Consider the following 20,000-nt stretch of genomic DNA (forward strand, 5'->3'; position numbering starts at 1 on the left):
GCAATGGGAACAGCAGTCCGGGCTGCTCACCTCAGCCACACATGTAAGTGTGCTTAACAAATTCCCAAAAGGGATGAAAATATATTATGCTTCTGATTTTGATTGCCCTCCCCCTTCGAGTTTATTGTGAAGTTTAAGTAAAAACAAAGAAGCTTAAGTGGAATTGGATTATACTATGTCCATAATAAGTGAAGTATATCAAAATTGTTGTTAATACATCTTGGAGATTGTCCCAAGTGTCATATAGCAAATGTTAGTAGCATTCTACAAACTCTAATATTACAGAAGTCCTGCTGGGCACTGAGTACTATCTCAAATGAATCGCCATCTTGTAAGGCATTATCACGGTTTGGTTTGTATGGTGTAATAAAAATATTGATGATAGGGTAAGTTGTCAAAAGTTTTACTACTGTTACAGAACTCTAAACCATTTATGGACTGCAGTCAAGACATTGCCCATTTTTATAAACCATAAAATGCAAAGTTTAACTGTTAACCACAGTTTACATAGAAGCCGGGAAAGTGTAACTCTTTGCCTGTCTTATAAATCAGTGTAATTACATATTCAAGTTTAATTACTGGTGTGTCTGTATTGGCAAGGTTTATATGTTATATTTTATGCAAGACTACGATTCCTATTAATATTTAGCAGCTAACTATATCATTAATTACTCTAAAATCTTTCCCCTACCATCCTTTTAATGGAGCTCAGAGAGTGGGAGTATTAAAAATTGATGTATTGTGGATTTCAGAAAAGTCTATGACACTTCTAAAATGCTTGGTTCTATTCAGTTGTGTCAGGCATATCAGTTTCTTGTTTACTGAAAAATACTGACCCTGGGAGAAATGAGAATTTCGGGAGAAATCACTGTAGCTATGTGATGAAGCCCATGTGCTTCTCAGCAGTTAGGATGACATCCAGAGGCTACAACTGTTCTTCTCATAGTTTGGGAACTGCTGAACTTCACATTCCAATACAAGCTTACTCCTTGTCTTCTTTTCTGCATTTTATTCTTTGTGATGCTATTTGATCTTTGGTTTTGCTTCTGAGACAGTACCTCATATTGTAACACAGACTGAAGACTCTAGTAATCCTCCTGCCTCAGCCTCCAATATGCTGCTGGAAGTAAAAACGCACTGGACTCATTCTCCCCCTCACTGGGAGTTTAGTCAAAGGCCTGAGAGATAGATAACCCGCTACCCGCCCACTTTTATTTGACCTCCCACGAGTTACCACTCTGTTGATTTTTAAAACACCTTCCCCTGTTTGACAAACGACCATCTTTGAGGTCATAGGTCTCATCGATGTATGGTACTTTCAGTATGTCATCTTTGCGAAAACACACTGCAGTCATTAACGTGTTTCTTCTGATTCCAAGCCATTGCTTTTCCAGTACTGAGAAATCTGTCTTTTGGAAGTGCCTTTAGTTGTATTAAATAATACAAAAGAAGTGATAAAAACTCCAAGTAGAAAGAACATAAATATATGCTCTTGAGACTAGCCGAACCCTAAGCGAGGAAAAACGGCAATCAGACAGGTTTTACATCCGCCCCATCACCCAGTCAGCCAGAGTGGAAGCTGGAGGCTGTTCCTTTCAGTTGCTCTCACTGTGCTAATTAATGCTTGCTCCCTAAGCAAATGCTAAAAGAGCTCATCCTTAAGCACCCAACAAGAGTTCGATCCTGGTTTGCTCCATTTATAAAGGGAATCCATATGAAGGACATTCATCAAAGCAGTATGTGACCTGTGGATTCGCCTTCTCTTGCTCTTATGCAGGGCATGGAAACCAGTGCAAACCATGTGCAGGAAGACGCTGAAGGAAGTCCTTTTCACAAGTTTAATTGTCCAGGGCTGAGATTAGTAAAATAAGAAATTCACGACCTAATAAAATAGTTTATTAAACATTGTATTTTGGAACCTGAAATGATAATTGTACTAAATAATAGCTTCGTTAGGCTCGCAGTATTTTTCGCTTGACGGTTGTTAGTTCTGATCATTCCGTTTATTGTTAATTTAAAGTTTATTAATGAAATATCTAAAAGAAATGGTGGTATGCAAAAACCAATATTAAGATAAATTTAGTGTCTGGTGTAGTACGATTATAATGCATATAAAAAACCATTTAGTTGATGCATTGTGCATGTTATACTGATATGAAGCATTACACGCACACACACACACACACACACACACACACACACACAAGTACCTGTATTTATTTTCCATAGATGAAAGAAAAGCCTCCTTTTCTTTGTAGAAAATAGATTTTAGAAAAATTAGAAATGGGAAGAACACCATGTCGTGGGCCTTCCTGAGTAATATAAATGAAAATCAAGTTTGTAATTATCCTGCGAGATATCGAGTCAACGCTGATACTTCTCATCTCTTTGTGCTGCTCCATTAACTTCTTGTAGATTGTTCAGATATTAGGAGATATCACCTCAGTATTCTGCATCCTCAGCTTTACACTCCTGAGATGCTTATTTGTAAGGAATTGTAAGCATCATGTGTTTATCATGAAGCAAAGCAAAATGAAATTGTTGGCATGGATCTATCAATTACAATTTGTTTGCTTCTAACTGAATACAATTCAGAAAACTTGTGGATTGAATAGAAATGAATGTCCTATCTTATGAAACATGTATATAGTATTTTTCTGGTCTTATGTGAATCCATGGTACAAGTTGCTTTCAATAGGTTAGTTTTGTCAATATTTATATAAAAGAAAGACAGTGCAGCCCAAATATGTCAGACTGTAAGTGGTCCAGCACCACATTCAGCATTAAGTGCCCAATGGGAGTGGACAGGTTTTCCTTCCTTGGTTTCTATTTCTTCCTATTTTTTCTATAATGCCTACTATATAAGACTTGTGCACATAAACTGAGAGCCTGGAACAGAATAATGCTTCGGTTGCTATATACTTACCTAGGTACTGATTGATAGGACCTCAGATTAAGATGGTAGTATCTCTGTGCCATCTTAATAATAAGTGAGAATAAAATCAATGCAAAACACATTTTTCCATTTGAACACCTTCTGTCCATTCAAAAATTTATATAAATAGCCAAAACTATCTTTTTATCCTTTAATCCTTCCCCTTTTAATCCAGGAATTAAGCAACACATTGAAAATGAGACAGTGTGGCAGAGGAATTTACTCAGACTCAGTGAAGCAAGGATTAGAAGCATAAGAAAATAATAACAAATTTTTTTCAGATTTTAACATAATTTTTATATAAAACTATATGAATATATTTTTTAGTCAGTACTTGATTTTTTTCAAGGTTTGGATGTATGCCTTGTGCTTTCTCTGCACTTGGTCTCAATATTGGAGGTGATTTTTGTGACAATAAAAAAATTAAGTTTAGTATTCAAAAAAAAAAGAAAATAATAACAAGTTGTTGGCAGTGAATAACTCTAACAAAGAGAACAATAACAAACCAGAATTAGTAAGTCATGTGCCTTAAAACAGAGAGAATTGGGTTAGGCGGGAATTTAGGACACATAAGTAAATACAGACTTTAGAAAAGGTGAAGATGAGACCAGACTCCTGAGTGAGGAAACACCTGGGACCTGTTCATCAGTGTGGAGCTTGTTCAAGGTCATGGGTGTGGATTTGGGACAGTCAATATTCTGCTTTAAGAGGCAAGCTCCCCTAAATCATACCACATGTACTTTGTCTTAACTGCAAAAATGTTCGGATGTTTTTTAGTTAGGATACCTGGATACAGAGGATTAATTTTTGTCAGCTGTAAGTATCTATAGTATCTACTTTAAGGTGTAGAAAATGATTAATCCATCTGATAAATGCTTACTAAGAAGAAACCGGGAAAAACTCATGGCTACAGTATAATCAGTGCAAAGTAGAAGGCAGGGTAGGAAGGGAAAGTGATGACTTCATAATTTGGTTGTGGAGTCTAAGAAATTAAATGCCCTCAGGTTCTGTGAGGGTGATAAAAACAACACAAATGCTTGGTTTATTTAGATTTTTATTCAGTTCCATGATAGTGATGTGGTTGAATGTGGATGTGAACTTACGGATGGTAGAGAGATGCATTGTTAGAACAAAAGGATGGTTAGAGATGCCAAGTGTCCCCAAATATTCCACAGGGCACTGCTAACAGTCAACTGCCAGGCATAAGCAGATAGAGAGGCCATTGGCCACTCATAACTGAAAACTCACATGGCTGGTTGGCTTTATCTCCTGCAGCTTCTGTGGCTTCTATCCCTGCTCTTCCTGTTCTGCCTGTGTCTTCCCTCACAACTCTAAATATCCCGCCCTGTCCTTCGCCATTGGTCACTGGTGTCTTTATTGGTGCATCAAGAACCAACTGAGGAACAAGACCTTAACATCAGAACCAACCCCTACCCTTCTAACTGTCCTTCCATTACAAAATTTTATTTTTGTAAAGGAAAGCTCCCTCCCTCTCCCCCCCAAAAATCATTTAGTTTATTTGAAACTTTTTGTCTGCTCATTCTTTGCCTTGTACTGGATTTTTCTTACATAGATCTACCTCTCCTTATCATAATAATCCTATTGCCCAAGAGGCTTTCTCCTGATTAATTTTTGTACCAGAGTCAAACTTCATCTTCTTGCTTTCAAAAGCTTCCTTATACCATGATTTGAACTATCAGTGTGGCATCTGGGTGCGCTGGGGGCATGCACACTCATTCTGCAAATATCTCCACGTTTGTTTGCTTGTTTGTTTTTATCTGGAGCTAAGGACTGAACCCGGGGCCTTTCTCTTGCTTGGCAAGTGCTCTGCCATTGAGCTAAATCCTCAAACCCAGATATCTCCTCAAGTTAACACCAAGTTTCTTAATAATGTATTGTATATTTTGGACATTATGGCCAGTTAATTGGAAACAGTATAGCTTTACAAAGCAATACCTTTAGCAATAACATCCAAGATTTGGCTAGTCGCTACAGAAGGGAAACCAGACATTTAAACCAATCAGTAGCTCTACTATTCCTCTTTATGTGTACCAAGCAGTTGCAGATCTAAACTCAGAGTGTCACACTTGTAAACCTAACACCTCAGCAACTGAATTGTCTCCTCAACCCTTCAGTTAGATTGATACTGTGTTTATGCAGATGTAATTTAAACTTACCATCTTCTCATACTTGTTAAATATGAAAGAAGAAAATATTTGGATCAGAATTGAAAGGTGAACCCATACCGATAAAATTAATTCCAAGCCCCCCCCCCATTTTTTTCAGTCTGTGGTACACATTTGTGCTTACTGATGAAATCACAATAATTAGCGCAGCCCCTGTGTTTCTTCTCTAGTGTGCCATTTTCGCTCCCCATTCTCAGCGAGTTGGCTCAGATTGGCCTTCTCTTGTGTAATCTTAAATGAGATCCTCAATTTTATATTTTCCAACCCTATACCAAAAGTTCAAAGTGAATATTCTTCCTAAAGCTGGCTTGGTATTGAGGCATAATTTGCCATTTTTCATGGGGCTCTCTTTTGAATTAGTTTCCCATTGGTGAATTTGTTACATGTTATTTCTGAAAACCCCCACTTTCTTGACATTTAAAAGTTCTTCCTGCTAAATATTTGACCATCATTTTCCTTCTCTTGTTGTCAGCGAGCTAATGATATACTATGCAGAACACTAGTAAGCTACATTATAAAATGTATTGTTTGTATCTTTAGAAGGCAAACCTTGGGGGTAAAGAAACATGTGTTGTACAAAAGGAGTATGTGTTTGTGGAAGGTTACAATGAGGTCATATTTACCTCTGTAACTAGTATGTATTTTATATACTACCAAACTTCCTGAAGCACACATATCTTTCCCATCTTGGCAGCATCTTTGGCTCCTGGAAAGCTTCAAGAAGTTGTGAAAGCACACCAATGTATTACATGGTAGCTTCAGTTTGTCTCAAAGATAGTAAAAGGGTTCACCCAGCCTCCATTTTCTAATGTGCTGTTGAGTCTCTCTACACTGTGAGTCATCAGGAAACATGATGACTCTAATATGTAACATTTCCTTTGTTCCTCCTGCACATGCTTATGCCTTTCCTTAAACATTAAATTATTAAATTACCACCTGGAGGTACATGTTAGTTCTACAGTTCCTACTCCTTTCGTTGATGACATTTTATATAAAACTGCCACAGTGTTAGATTGATCTCTCTCTCTGTCTGTCTCTCTGTCTCTCTCTGTCTTTCTCTCTGTCTCTCTCTCTCCCTCTCTTTCTCCCTCCCTCCTCCCCTCCCTCCCCCCTTCCTCCCTCTCTTTCTTTCTCTCTCTCTGGACAAAAGTATTTGAAAGTGGTGTGCCTCTTCGTTTGAGGAAATCAGTTAAAAGTGACTGTTACTCTGAGCCAGAGGAGTGCTCTCTCATTGTTTTCAGTCCTGTGAAAGCAGTATTATTTTCTGCTGTTTGGGACCTTTGTGTTACATTACAACGTTCTGAACTACAAGGTCCTCCTTGGCTTTCCTCGTGTTGTCACAGATTTTCTCATTAGCACCATTCCCGTCATCTTTAATTTTTGTCCCCTAACCTTTCCTGGCTTCTTGTAATTTTTCGTTCTGATTTAATTCCATTTGTATTTAATGTCTAAACTTTTTCATTAACTTTGCTAGTTAGCCGTGAGATCTCCCTTCCAAAATGATTGTACAGCATTCGTGATGATAGCAGCTCTTTATCATCTCATTTCCTTTGTCAAGGGCTGCAAGTATGGATCAGTAGCTCCTGTTCTGTTTGACATTATTTCAGGCCCTGTATGTGGTACTTACGGCTCATTCTAGTTCCTCTTAATAAAAAGATTCTACCAGAGGTCCAGTATCTTCTGCTAAGATGTGTGATATCCCCAGCGTGCCAATTGTGGAAATTTGTGGGTTCCTATAGGGTTTTGAAGGTTTTTATAGAACTTTACAGATGCGATCTGACATCCATGGTGTGAAATCCCACAATTTAGGCAAAGTGTGTCAGACAACTTTCACTGACAGTCCTGTAGCTTACGGATTCTGTTTCATATCTAAAGAAGATATTTGTTAGAAGATACGTCTCCTTTTTCTCTGTTTGGAGAGCCATAGAATTTCTCTGTCTCTAAGGGTCAAAGAATCCTCCTCTAAATGGTTAAAGAACAAATATTGCTTGGATAGTATCTTTTTTTTATATTTCTGGACAACAGAAAAGAGTAAAGAATCTAACTATTCGTGCTATCCAAAATTTTAAATTTTACCTTTGACAAAAGAATTAGGAAGGGGAAATATTCGACTCCTTTGAAACATTAAAATTTACCATTTCTGCAAATGAGTAATAATATTTCAACGTGAATAAAATTAGTTGAAAGCACAAGGATACTGAGATACTGAATTCCATAAGCAGTAGCTACTATTAGGTTAGAATTACTTAATAGGCAGGAGAGAGAGAGAGAGAGAGAGAGAGAGAGAGAGGGAGGGAGGGAGGGAGGGAGGGAGGGAGGGAGGGAGGGAGGGAGGGAGGGAGGGAGGGAGGAGAGGCATAAATATAACATTTAAGCTACAATTAATCAAACAATTTAACATCACTAGTGAAGATGAATGCTTCTTAGATTGATCTTCAGCACTGGAGTAACAATTCAACCTTTAAAAAGACAAACAGAATAAGTCGCTAAGGGTTACCTGTATTTTTTTCTCTTCTTGCTCATAAGTTTATATTGCAAAATAAAAGCCATAATCCTTTTGATAATTAACAAATCAGAGAAATAGAAGATGCACTAGGTTCACAAGAAAAGACCAAGGTTGTTTTTATTGTCTATTCCATTCTCATGTTTTGTGCACTGTATAATGATTCATGGTCAGGAGACAACTGAAACATGGGATGATTCATTGATTTAGTCAGAGCAAGGGCTTAGGTCCACCAGAGCAGCTAGTCTCAAAGAAAGATAGACCTAACACGAACCATGTGGAGTCCGGCTAGCAATCAGTGCCTACAAAGATATCCTAGGTGCCAACTTTACTAAGAGCTGAGTGAAAGGGAGAACATTTTTGCTTGGGCAGACCAACAGTGAGAAAAATATGCAACAGTCAGGGCAAACAAATGATCCACCTACTAGTTCATCAGTCAGAACACTAAGATCAACTATAAGACTGTGAGATTGAGATTTTTAAGAAGTCAGAATCCAAGAAGTCCAGTTAAGTTAAACATAAACTGCTACATGTGTCCAATAAACCATGTGTCCTGCTGTTGCAGACTGAAGTTCAGTCCAAAGAATAAGACTAAACAGATTTTGGAGAGGTGGCTTCAGCAGAGTTGAGACAACAGCAAGGCAGCACTAGATGGCAAGTGTTAGGGTCTGAGCTATGCTTTATTTCTCTTGATGACAATTGAGAAATGGCAGAGTTTTTAGACTTACAGCTGAAAGTCTGTGAAAACCATATATGTAAGGGAAACAGAATGTATAAGTACCTGTGTATGTCCATGGGCATTAACTCAATTCAGAGATTGGGTGTAATTATTTGTTAATTATCAATGATTAATATAATTTTATATTTGTTTGAAATCTGTAGACAAAATTGTATCCATTATTGTGACTAACTAAGTTTAATGAATTCAACTATCTAGTAAATCTTTTATTCTGGTGAGTATATTTTCTTAATGGATGTCACAGAAAAGCTATTTAAATTTCTTGGCAGCAAGCCTCAGAAGAATGCAAAATTCCGTTTCTCTAAACAGTGTTTCATAAATTCGAATACATTTCAATATGTTGCTTCAGGTAAAATCAGATAGTTTTAGGGAGATTTTGAGACATATGCTTGTGATTGGAAATTTCTGTTTTATATCTGTAATATATCTTTAAGCCCCTTTACTTTGTTGTTGTTTATTTCTTAGAATGTCTGTTGACTGTAACAGAATCTGTGGACACATATTGAGGTCAGGTTTATTGGTGATATAAACTAGAATTATAAACCACATCATTAATAATTGAAATATGTCTTAGAGGGGAAACATAATGATTATCTGAAAAATAACAGTATTTCACAATTAAATACTACAATGCCTACATTGTTAAGAGAAAAAAGTAGTTTATTAAATATGCTAGGATTAAAATTAGATCCCAGCTTTTAATTTAAAAATAAAGTTTACTTGTTTATGGTTAGCAGATGTTGAGAGTTAGTAAGCTAGTTAGAGTTCTAATCATATCCTGAAAAAGGTGATATTTGTATGGCATATAAGGGATGGAGAAAAACTGGTTCATGCCAACTTTAGGTCACTTCTTCTTGGTCACCCATTTTTTTTTCAAGAAGGAATATTTTCAACTTCATCAATAGGAAAGAAGACAAAGTTTTCTTTCTCTAGGACTGGTATATTTTGGCCTAGAGGAAGTGGTTATATGCAATTTAGTCACATCACAATAATGATTACTCTAATCAACACAAGAAATGTTAATATTGGGTAGAATTTTAATCTATAAAAATAATAAACAGCAAAAATGAAATATATTAATGAAGATTTGAGAATTTTATTTTTGGTTGTTGTACCAATTCATCCATCTGCATTGAAAAATTAAATTTATACTACAATAGTTTACTTGTTACTGACAAAAACTGGATTATCCTTTGAAAGGAAAAAATTCTTACATAGAATGGCCTAAATATCCTATGGCTAGAAACATAAGTTTTCTGAAGTCAACCTGAACAGCTCTCCTTTCATAAGAATTAATCAAGTGATTTTTCTCTCTTTTGTAAAGGAGTAAATATTTTACTTGAATTTTAGTTTTATTTAATCAGCGTATTTCTATAATATAGTAGGTAAGTTCTATTTCCTCAACAAGAGAGCAACAATTTTCTAAAAAGACATTTTTATTTCAAGCAGACTATATAATTGGAGAGAACTAAACTTGCAGGTTTTATATATTTACAATCAATTCAATAGAAACTATCTAGCATAAAGATCCATATAAACAATGGGTCTCATGAAATTAAATCTATCTTAAAGAAGTCTGTATTTGTATTTTAGAATGTTATATATTTGAAACATTTACATTGAAAGTAAGAGTGTTTTGTCATTGGCAAATAGAAATACTTGGAACAAAATGTATTTAAACAAATATGAAATAGACAGATTACAAATTGTATACACTGCTTAGTTTAGTAGCCTAAGTATCAAATGGTTATTCATATCCATTTTACAGCCTGTACTATACTGAATAATGAATGTAGATATTTAAGAGAAACTCCCATCTTGCTCCTGGGTTTTCTGTGAACTGAAAGTTTGTGATATTATTCTATGAAAAAAGCAGAACCTATGGAATCAATGTACATTATGTGACTGTAGTGAATCTATTCTCATATTTTTAAATATTATTCACTAGTTAGGACACAACTGTAAAAAAAGGTTAGAGATAAGTTGTATGACTGTGAACATTTTCTTTTGGAGATTTATATCCCACTTGGGGGGAAGGAATTCAAGTTACATTTAGTACAAATGAAGGTGTAATGTGGCTTCAGACTATACTTTAACTATTATCTGAGATGTAATGTTTTATTGTGACAGTACACAGTTACGGGACAGGAGCATGTTGTACCTTGCTTTTAAGAGCTATATGTTAAATTTATTTGAACTGTTCTTAAATAACTAGAGCATATGAGTAAAGGTTATAAAGAAATATCCTTACAATGAGCATATAAAAGCACATACGAATTTGTAGTCTTTTGTAACATTTAGTCTTGTACATCATCTATCTAATTTTTTACTGAGATCTTCTGTATCATAGATATGGGTTGTAAGTTGTATTTTCTTCACCTTATTTTTCTTTATAATATTTGTTGACATATATCATGCATTTTTAAGTCTTCACATTTCCTCACAAGATTCATATGGCATATACTCATATACATTCACGAGACAGACTGATGGTTTATTGATTGATTGATTGATTAATTGATTGAAGTGATTGTGTGTGTTACTGGGGATTGAGTTTACATACTCAGGAGCAAGCTTTACTCCACTGAGTTCTCATACCAGGCTTCATAGTTTAATCACGTTCCCATTGTATCACACCATGTGAGTCTCTCACATACCAAGACAACATACAATTACTTTAATCATGATAATACTGAATCACCCAAGTCATATTGAATACTTGATAATACTGACATCACCCGAAATGAGAAAGCACTACTAAGTTTCTAGTCTGTCCTACATTTACTTAGATGCCTTTGGAATATTTTAGTTTAAGAAATTTTACTCATAGGCCTTTTCCATTCAAATGAAAACCAGGAAGAATTTATAGGACCATTAACTTAGTCTTGAACAAGGGTAGAGTGAATAAAATTTACATATCTCTAGGGATTAGGCTATGTGACCACAATCTAAAAAGATAAACTTCCCTCTTGTAATGTGACTCTGCTTTAGGGTGCAGGCAAATATTAACATTTCTCCCACCTTCATTGATGCCTTGGGTCCTTATAATTTTCACAACAAAAGAAGCAACACATTCCTTTAGGCAACAAGTTGGTGTATTAATGTAACTCATCCTCTGTGGTTTGGAAATATGCACTTATGGAGGGTGACTATAAAATTGAGTGATTAACTAGAATACAAAAAAATCAACTGCTAGTTTGTGGATTCCTCAAAAAGACAAGCTGATTTGTTTGGTTTTTTTTTTTTTTTTTTTAAATAAGCACAAATGAACACTTACTACTAAAACACAATGATCTGAGTGCCTCTACCCCCTGAATATATAGGTCATTAAAGACATTAAAAAAAAAAAAAAAAGCATGGGGAAAGCTTTTGTGTATGCAGAGGGTTAAATTTTTAGGTTAGCATAAAAATCAACTTTTAGATTGAGTTTCCTGGAATCTATTGGTACATGATTGTCATTTGCCTACATAAATCACAATTGTAAACACTCAGTTTAGTTTTAGGCTAATGAATGCAAAGATTGGAGCAGTGAGCAGTGACTCAGCCATTGGTCATTCTGAGCATTCCTGGTCACCAGTATTGGCAGGGCCACCCAGAGTGACATGGGTAGAAAAGATTGGCAAGAAGTTGGTTATCTCTGAAATTATGATAAAGATACAGTTTTTGTTTTTTAAAATATGGAGAGAAGACACTCAAGACTATAGGCTGCATACTTCTACTGGATATTTTCTGTATTTACATTTCAGATGTTATCCCCTTTCCCCTCACTCCCATCCCCCCATCCTCTTCCATTTGTTTTCCCTCTTCCCATGAAGGCGGTCCCTCTCCCAACCACCCTCTTCACCTCAGTGCCTTGGCATTCTCCTCTACTGGGAAAACAAGCCTTCACTGGGCAAAAGACCTCTTCTCCCAGTGATGGCAGACAATACTATCCTCTGCTACATATGCAACTGGAGTCGTGGGTCTCTCCATGTGTACTCATTGGTTGGTGTTTTATTCCCTGGGAGCTCCGGAAGGTTTAGTTGGTTTATAATTTTGTTCTTCCCGTGGTTTGCAAATTCTTCCAGCTCCTTCACACCTTTCTCTAGCTCCTTCATTGGGGTCCCCATGAATCCGATGGCTTCTCAACTGTATCTGTATGACTCTGGCAGAGCCTCTGAGGAGGCATGCATATCTGGCTTCTGCCAGTAAGTACTTCTTTGCATCAGCAACAGTGCTTGAGTTTGATGGTTGCATATGGGTGGTTCCCCAGGAACTTACATTCTGGACAAAGACTATCAATGATGATAATGGACTGGAATTGATTTGGAAAAGCTTTGGCCATAAAAAGTGGTAACTATATGACTAGAGAGATCTGTTTAAAGTAATTTGACTATTTCACAATCTATTGTATGTGTATGTGTATGTGTGTGTGTGTATGTGTGTGTGTGTGTGTGTAATTATGGCATAAACATGGAGTTTTATTTTTAATATATCCCTTACATAGTAAATGTACTTAAAGTTTAATTTTTAAAATGCAAACACTTGTTTTCTTTTTTTGCTACTCTGCTATAGAAGCCTGATTGTTTTTTACTTGAGAGGACAGAATTGAATGCCCTTTTCTTAAAGCATTTGTTTGAAAGTCTTTTTTCTTAAAATGGCATAAGAACACAGATGGAAAATTAGATATAAGTGATGTTTCCAGAGAGCATGAGTCAATATTATTGTGGTTGTTGTCACTAGCATTAGAGTCACTGAAACTAGTGGTAATTTTCACCCTCATTATCTGTCATCTTCTCTAGTAAAACTGAAGCCTTTTGAGGTCACCCCCACACACAGCTTCTTGAGCATTAAAAATTGTATGTGTGTTTATATGTTTGTGCACATGTGTGTGTATTGTATGTGTGTATGTATGTATATATATATGTGTGTGTACATAAGCATATATAAAATATTCATGTATATATGCATATAGTTGTAATTCATCAGCATTACATTTGATTATGAGCTTTTCCTCTGCCCATGACAGAGTGCAGAAGAAGGCCTTCCACATACATATAAATTGGTTCTTCCCCACCATTTTTAGTTCCCTATTTGCTCTGGTTCTCAGCACCTTATCACACTGACCTAGAAAGCTCTGAACTGGCAGGCCTCTTCGCACTGTTCTCCAGTCTGTTTATTCAGTGGAAAACAATCCTAAAGCCTCAGCCTTTTCATTCCTCTACTCCCTAATCATCAATAGCTTCCCTGAAAGCACAGAAATATCCATATTCTGTGATGCAGCTGAAGGCTCTTCACCATCTGGCCTTGTTCTAATTTTCTAGCTTTTTAATTATTATATTAGCAGCTGCCCCATAATGTTGATAATTTATGTAAGGCCCCCTCTCCCTATTTTTTTCATTTTCACTCCATCCTTTCTCTTTTCTCCCTGTAACCATTTTCTAATACTTGAAAGTGAAGTAGCCATAGTCTACGTTCTCAGACTCTCTTTTCACTTCCTGAGCACCTTCTCCCTTGTGGACATCATTGTGTTTCTTGCACCGTATTAGATTGTGCAGGTTTTATTTCCTTTAAGAAATGGGCGATTTTAAACACTGGGCATGGAAAGATGGCTCAGAATTCAAAAGCACCTGTTCTTTCAGAAGACCCGAGTTCAGTTCCCAGCACTGAAATGGTGGGTCATGGCCATCCATTATGCTAATCTCCAGGATTCCAAGACCCTCTACTAAAATCTCTGAGGACCAGACACTCATGCAGTGTACATAAATACCTTTGGGCAGAAAACCCATACACCTAGAATAATATAAATAAATCTAAAAGCACAAAATGTTTTAAATGAATTTATGAGGGAAAACATCACTGTTCCTGTCTCTCAAATGCTTGTTTCTCTCTCTCTCTCTCTCTCTCTCTCTCTCTCTCTCTCTCTCTCTCTCTCTCTCTCTCTCTCTCTCTCTCTCTCTCCAATTTATAACAACAGTTAACTTTTACCTGCCTAGAGATACTGGGAAGTTTTATTTTCTGACTTAGTTCTGAAAGAGTAGAAGATTTTATACCTTTCCGACATGAACTGAGTCTCCCCATCCAAGTATTTAAAGAAGTTTCAAACATTTGTGATCCCACGTTCAAATTACACCAGCTGTGAGGTATCATGCTTTTTCAAGCAGAAAAATCAAATTGAGTTCTGATGGTAACTGCAAAGTAGTGAACTAAAACTGAGTAATACAACGAAGTCTCTCCCTCATGGACAGAATAATTTTAAAGCATTCATAATAAAGTACCATTGAAGAAGTATCCATTATTAACTGAATAAATAAATAAGTTGCTATAATGTCCACTGACAGTGCATTCCATATTTTCTATGCTTTGGATGAGATTTATTGAAAAAGGTAGATCTTATTACATCCAAGGCTTGTGCTCCTCTCTATGATAATTCAGATAACTAATAAACACTAGACTGTAACCTGCAAAAGAACGACAGGGAGGTGGATTTAATCTAAACACCTGTGCTTCTACCTGTATGGACTACAAATATGCCCACTAAGTAATCTTTGTTTAAAGTCTAATAAGTGAAACAATGAATACCAGTGAGCCTATAGTTATTTTTGTATATGTTTATAATGTTTAGTAAAGTATATCTCCAGTGTTTCAAGTGTTATATATTTTATTACTATAAATTATTACAATCTATACTTTCAAAGTAGCTTTTGATAATACTTGATTATTACCAGTTTTGCAAGTTCTAAAGTTTAGGGTACAGAACCATTGAAATCCTGAAGCAGAAGATACATTTCATATCACCAAGGGGCTGTGTTATGATAAATGCCTAAATCTGAAGTCCAGGAGCTTTATAAGCAAGAGGGCTAGCAATTACATTCGTGTGTCTTAACATGTCCTTGCTTTTTTTTCTTTAATAAATTCCACCAGGTATGTGTATGTATTTTAATTTATTAGAATAATTCTCAGAGGAAAATAATCTCACTCACCTATGAACTCGGGGATCTGTTAATTACTGCTTTTCTTAGAACCTTTTTTCCTGCAAACTGGGGTTTTAGATTGTATATCTCTCCTACTGTAGATTACTGGCTCTCAGATACAGAGTAAAAATCATATGGAAATACTCAATAGAGTTTTGTTTTATATTAGCTTTGGCAAAGGGAAATATTGGTAATGTTGCCTGGTTTCCAAAACAGAGTAAAATTAAAACTTTTTTAAACTAATTTTTATACAATATATTTTGGCCATGTTTTCTCCCCCAGCTTCTCCCAGATATCCACTACCCACTTCTCCACTTCCTCACCCTATGTTCTTCCTATCTCTCTCTCACACCCCTCCAGTCTTCTTCACAAAACAACAGCAGCAACAACAACAAAAAACAAAAGTGAGAAGAAATAAGAAACAAGCAAACCCCTTCCCCCCCCCCAAAACAAACTAATTCAAAAGAGCAATAAGATTTAAAAAATGCCAATACACCAAACCAAAGAAAAATGTAGTTGAAGCTTTGGCATCTCTACAAATCTAGGGGATTTGATTTGATCACTAGCATAAAGGAAATTCTGGCATAAAACAAATTTAGTTCCTAATAAGCATATAGTATATGCATATGCATAAAATTGCTATAATATATTTCTTAATATATGCATTTTAATCTATTTTAGGTTTCCTTAACTAAGTGTGTATTATCAGAACTGAGTAAGCCCCAGTGTGCACAGCAAATATGACAGAAGCCTGGACCACTCGATGCATGTGTGTTAATGATTTTGATGACAAGCTAATGATGAGCCCTGTGAGGGATGACTGAGGAGAATAAAATGTAGACGTTGTCTGAGCAGTGCATCAGTGCTGGCTTCTCTCCTTTGAAATTAGCTTTCCATGTGATGTTAAATGGTCTGAGACATGACCTCAGCTTTTCTTTGGCTTTGTGATGCTCAACAATTTGTTCGTTAATCATTCTTTTGAATAATTATAGTAACAAATTGCGTTACTCATTATATTTCTTTATCTTTTTAAGGAAAGGTAGCTTGTTGTTATGTGTTTCCTAACTGACATCTGAAATGTGTGCCACAAGTAATTTTTGTTTGGTTTTGTGTTATCATGTTTCTGAGATAGTCAATATTTACTTTGAAAGAAGATTAAGATATTTTGTTCCAAAGAAAATCCATGTTAACTAGCAGTTTCTGTGTCCTTCACATACCTTCTCTCATAAAAAGAAACAAGATTTTCAAAATGTTGTGCCTGTATCAAATATTTATTTATAACCTGTGACCCAGGCATGGATCACATTATTCACATTTTTACATAGACATTTTTTATCTATATAATATGTATATTTTTATACATAAGTAAGTTGTGTGTTTGTGATATATGTAATAGCATTGAAAAAGATAATTTTTTGTGTGTCTCTTGTCTATGACTAAAACACCAAAATGGGTAGAGTAAGATCATAGTATCCTTGCTGACCCTATTAGGAAAAGAGCCCAGCTTTAAATCCGAGGCTTCTGTCCCCAGAGCCCACTATATCCTTAACTACTTAGCCATAGCTGCATGACAGAAGATTACAAATGAGGAGACTAAACTGTTCAGTATTCCTTATGCTACACTACCAGATTAATCAAAATACTAAATACACAGAAATGTATTGTGTTGAATGAGTCTTTTGTAATTAAAATCCTTCAGATAATTCCACCTGAGAGGAAGATCTGAAGCTAGGTACTGGGCAACAGAAGACAAGGCCTTTTTTACTTAAGTTGTCATGAGTTTTTCTAAGATGTAAGGAAGATCTCTTTTTTTCTCCCAAAACGATCTTAATATATTGAAATGTGGAAAATGGATGCCACAAAAGTATTTGATAGATTCGTAGTCATAAACAAATTTAGCACACAAGGACTGGAAGCAAGAAGAGAACAATACTATTAATTAATAGGCATAAGAATAAACTAATTCTCTATAATATAAAAACCTAACACACAAAAGGTGTGTGTGTGTAAGGGGGGGAAGGGAGAGAGAGGGGGGAGGTAGGGAGGGAGGGAGAAAGGGGGGAGGAGAGAAGGGGGAGAGGGAGAGGGAGAGAGAGAGAAAGGGGGGAGGAGAGAGAGGGGGGAGAGGGAGAGGGAGAGAGAGAGAGAGAAAGAGGGAGAGGCAGAGAGACAGAGACAGACAGAGACAGAGGGAGAGAGAGACAGAGACAGAAAAAAAAGAGGTCTATCTTTTGTATATTGACGGGCAATACGCAAGTGAATATAAGGATCCCTTTGAGTAGTAAATGAGGAAAGGAACAATTAGATTTTCCCAATTCAATCTAGGATTCAGAACATTTTAGTGAGTAGCAAGCCCAAGCACTAAGGATAATTAGAGTAAACTCTCAAGGTTAATATAACAGCCACCTTTTTCCTAATTGGGTCTGATAAATGTCCTGTGTATATTCAAATCTTTTAAGTTTAAATAGGTACTTCCAGACATTGTGTAACTATGAAAATGGATAAACCAGGTATCAAGATGCATACCTGGAATCTCAGCACCCAGGAGACTGAGGCAGAACAATACTGAATGTGATGCTAGCTACACAGTGAGATTGGGATGATGTCGTCCTTCAATCCATTTCTCTTACTTGCTTGTGCTGAGACACCAAAACACAGAGTCTTCAAATCCTAAACTACATCCAAAGTGAGGATGCTTTCAACCCAAGAGAATGAAAACTTTAAATAAAGCATCCCCATGTTTGATGGAGCCTATGATTCAAAGACTTTCTGGTTTAGAATATCAGCATAAGCAAATTTTTAAATGCTTTAGTGGGTTTGGAGAGAAGACTGGTATAATTTGGATTGGCTGGGTAGTGTATAGGCAGTTAACTCTATGCACTAGTCCTTAAATGATGGGGAGGGTGTTCTGAGTCTCTGTGTTGTATGGGGTGAATCCCAGGCTCTGTGTGTGCAGTCGAGCACAGTTGAGTGAACAGGAACAATGTGGGGTGGGACAAGGAAGATTTGAGTACTCAATGTAAGTTGTTACTTAGAAACATTGTTGCATTTATATAAGTTAGATAATAGGTTGTTAGAAATACTATAGTGTTTTATCTTTTTTTTTTTTTTTTTTGCCAATACCCACGTCTAAATTCAGTTATGTGTTTTACATAAGAGCAATGAGGTAATGAGAAACATCCTCGAATATTACATTTTCCTTAAGCTGCAAAGGAATATAACTTTGTAGTTATCCTTTTAATAAATGTATTGCTTATGTTTTGATAGTGCATTCCCCATGTCATTCCTCTTTGTTGAGAACTGGAGAATTTTCTTTTGTGTTCTTAAATTCCTCCCAAGAAAACACAAATACAGTAGACAGTGGAAGTGGAGGAACAGGAAGCCACCAGTGTGGGTATTTTCTGTGTCTCTTGAGAATCCCAAGAGTTTTAAGGAAACCCTGAGACACAGGAGGCCAGGGCCTTATCTAAGAGTACAGGAGACTCCAAATAAGAAAAACAGACTTGAGGACAAGGCCAACCAGGGTGCTGAGTCCAATTCCCACTGTGTAGCCCAATTCCCACTGTGTAGCCCAGGCTAGCATCAGATCACTATTATTCTACTTTTGCCTCCCGGTGCTGAGATTCCAAGCATGCATCTTATTGTCCGGTTTACATATTTTCATAGTCACACAATGTCTGGAAGTACCTATTTAAACTTAAAAGATTTGAATATACACAGGACATTTATCAGACCTAATTAGGGAAAAGGTGGCTGTTATATTAACCTTAAGAGTTTACTCTAATTATCCTTAGTGCTTAGGGCTTGCTACTCACTAAAATGTTCTGAATCCTAGATTGAATTGGGAAAATTTAAAATTATAAATGCAACTTATAACTATTATTAAATCAAAATGTCATTTTTATAAAAGTCATTAGATGAATATGAACTTTCACAAGTAATCTCATTAGATCATTTTCATTTGTATATTTTAGAGAGTACTTGGGGAATATTAACATTGGATTTAATAAATGCTTAAAGTTCTAGACACGGGGGGCATGATACCATAATAACTAGTTGGCTCATTCACTTATTCACTTTTATATACAAACTGATAGTTAAAATAGATAAAACAAGTTGAATTCAGTCTTAGACTGAATTGTCTTAGACACAACAATTATATATGGAGTTAAAGTGATCCTTGCAACATGCTTCTATGGGTTCAGACTTTTACTATTCTACCATCCACTTGAGGCACAGACACGCAGCACAGTTGTGTACAAAGAGCTTCCATTTCCTCTAATGTGCACATTTTCCTAATGACACACCTTGCTAATTTACAGATCGACTCAGCTATCTTTTATTATGTCAAAAAACATGTATTTGTCATGCAAACATTAAGTTGATTCCATGTAGATGTTAGAAATTGTACATTGGTAAGTTGTTCTGTTGACGGTAATTGTACCCCTGAGTGCTTGGTTTTATTTTGTATTTTGCTGTAGAGAGCATCAATAGAAACTTGAAGATTTAAAAGTGCAATCAATAAAGCTTTGCATCACGGGTGCTAAGCTCCGGAGTTAATACAGCTTCTCATATGATAGGACAAGCAGAGTAACTCCAGTGTCATTAAATGTCAATGACAAACTCTTCTGGGCTTTTTATTTGTGGGAGTTACAATATAATTTCATGATTTACCCCACAGCGT

At 36.1% G+C, this 20,000-nt stretch overlaps 1 protein-coding gene across 5 annotated transcripts in view; it reads left to right on the forward strand.

The window, feature by feature from the left end:
- FOXP2 (forkhead box P2) overlaps nucleotides 1–20,000 on the forward strand; it is a gene marked incomplete at its 5' end in the record, with an annotated part of 236,441 nt that overhangs the window by 212,310 nt on the left and 4,131 nt on the right. For all 5 annotated transcript variants that reach the window (XM_080936451.1, XM_080936450.1, XM_080936452.1 and 2 more), the window contains one exon: nucleotides 1–43. This exon is cut by the window's left edge and continues 121 nt beyond it. In XM_080936451.1, the coding sequence (XP_080792577.1) occupies nucleotides 1–43 (43 nt within the window). The remainder of the gene's footprint in view (nucleotides 44–20,000) is intronic.

The sequence above is a fragment of the Micromys minutus genome (genome assembly GCF_963924665.1).
Source record: "Micromys minutus genome assembly, chromosome: 23".
NCBI classification, from domain to species: Eukaryota; Metazoa; Chordata; class Mammalia; order Rodentia; family Muridae; genus Micromys; species Micromys minutus.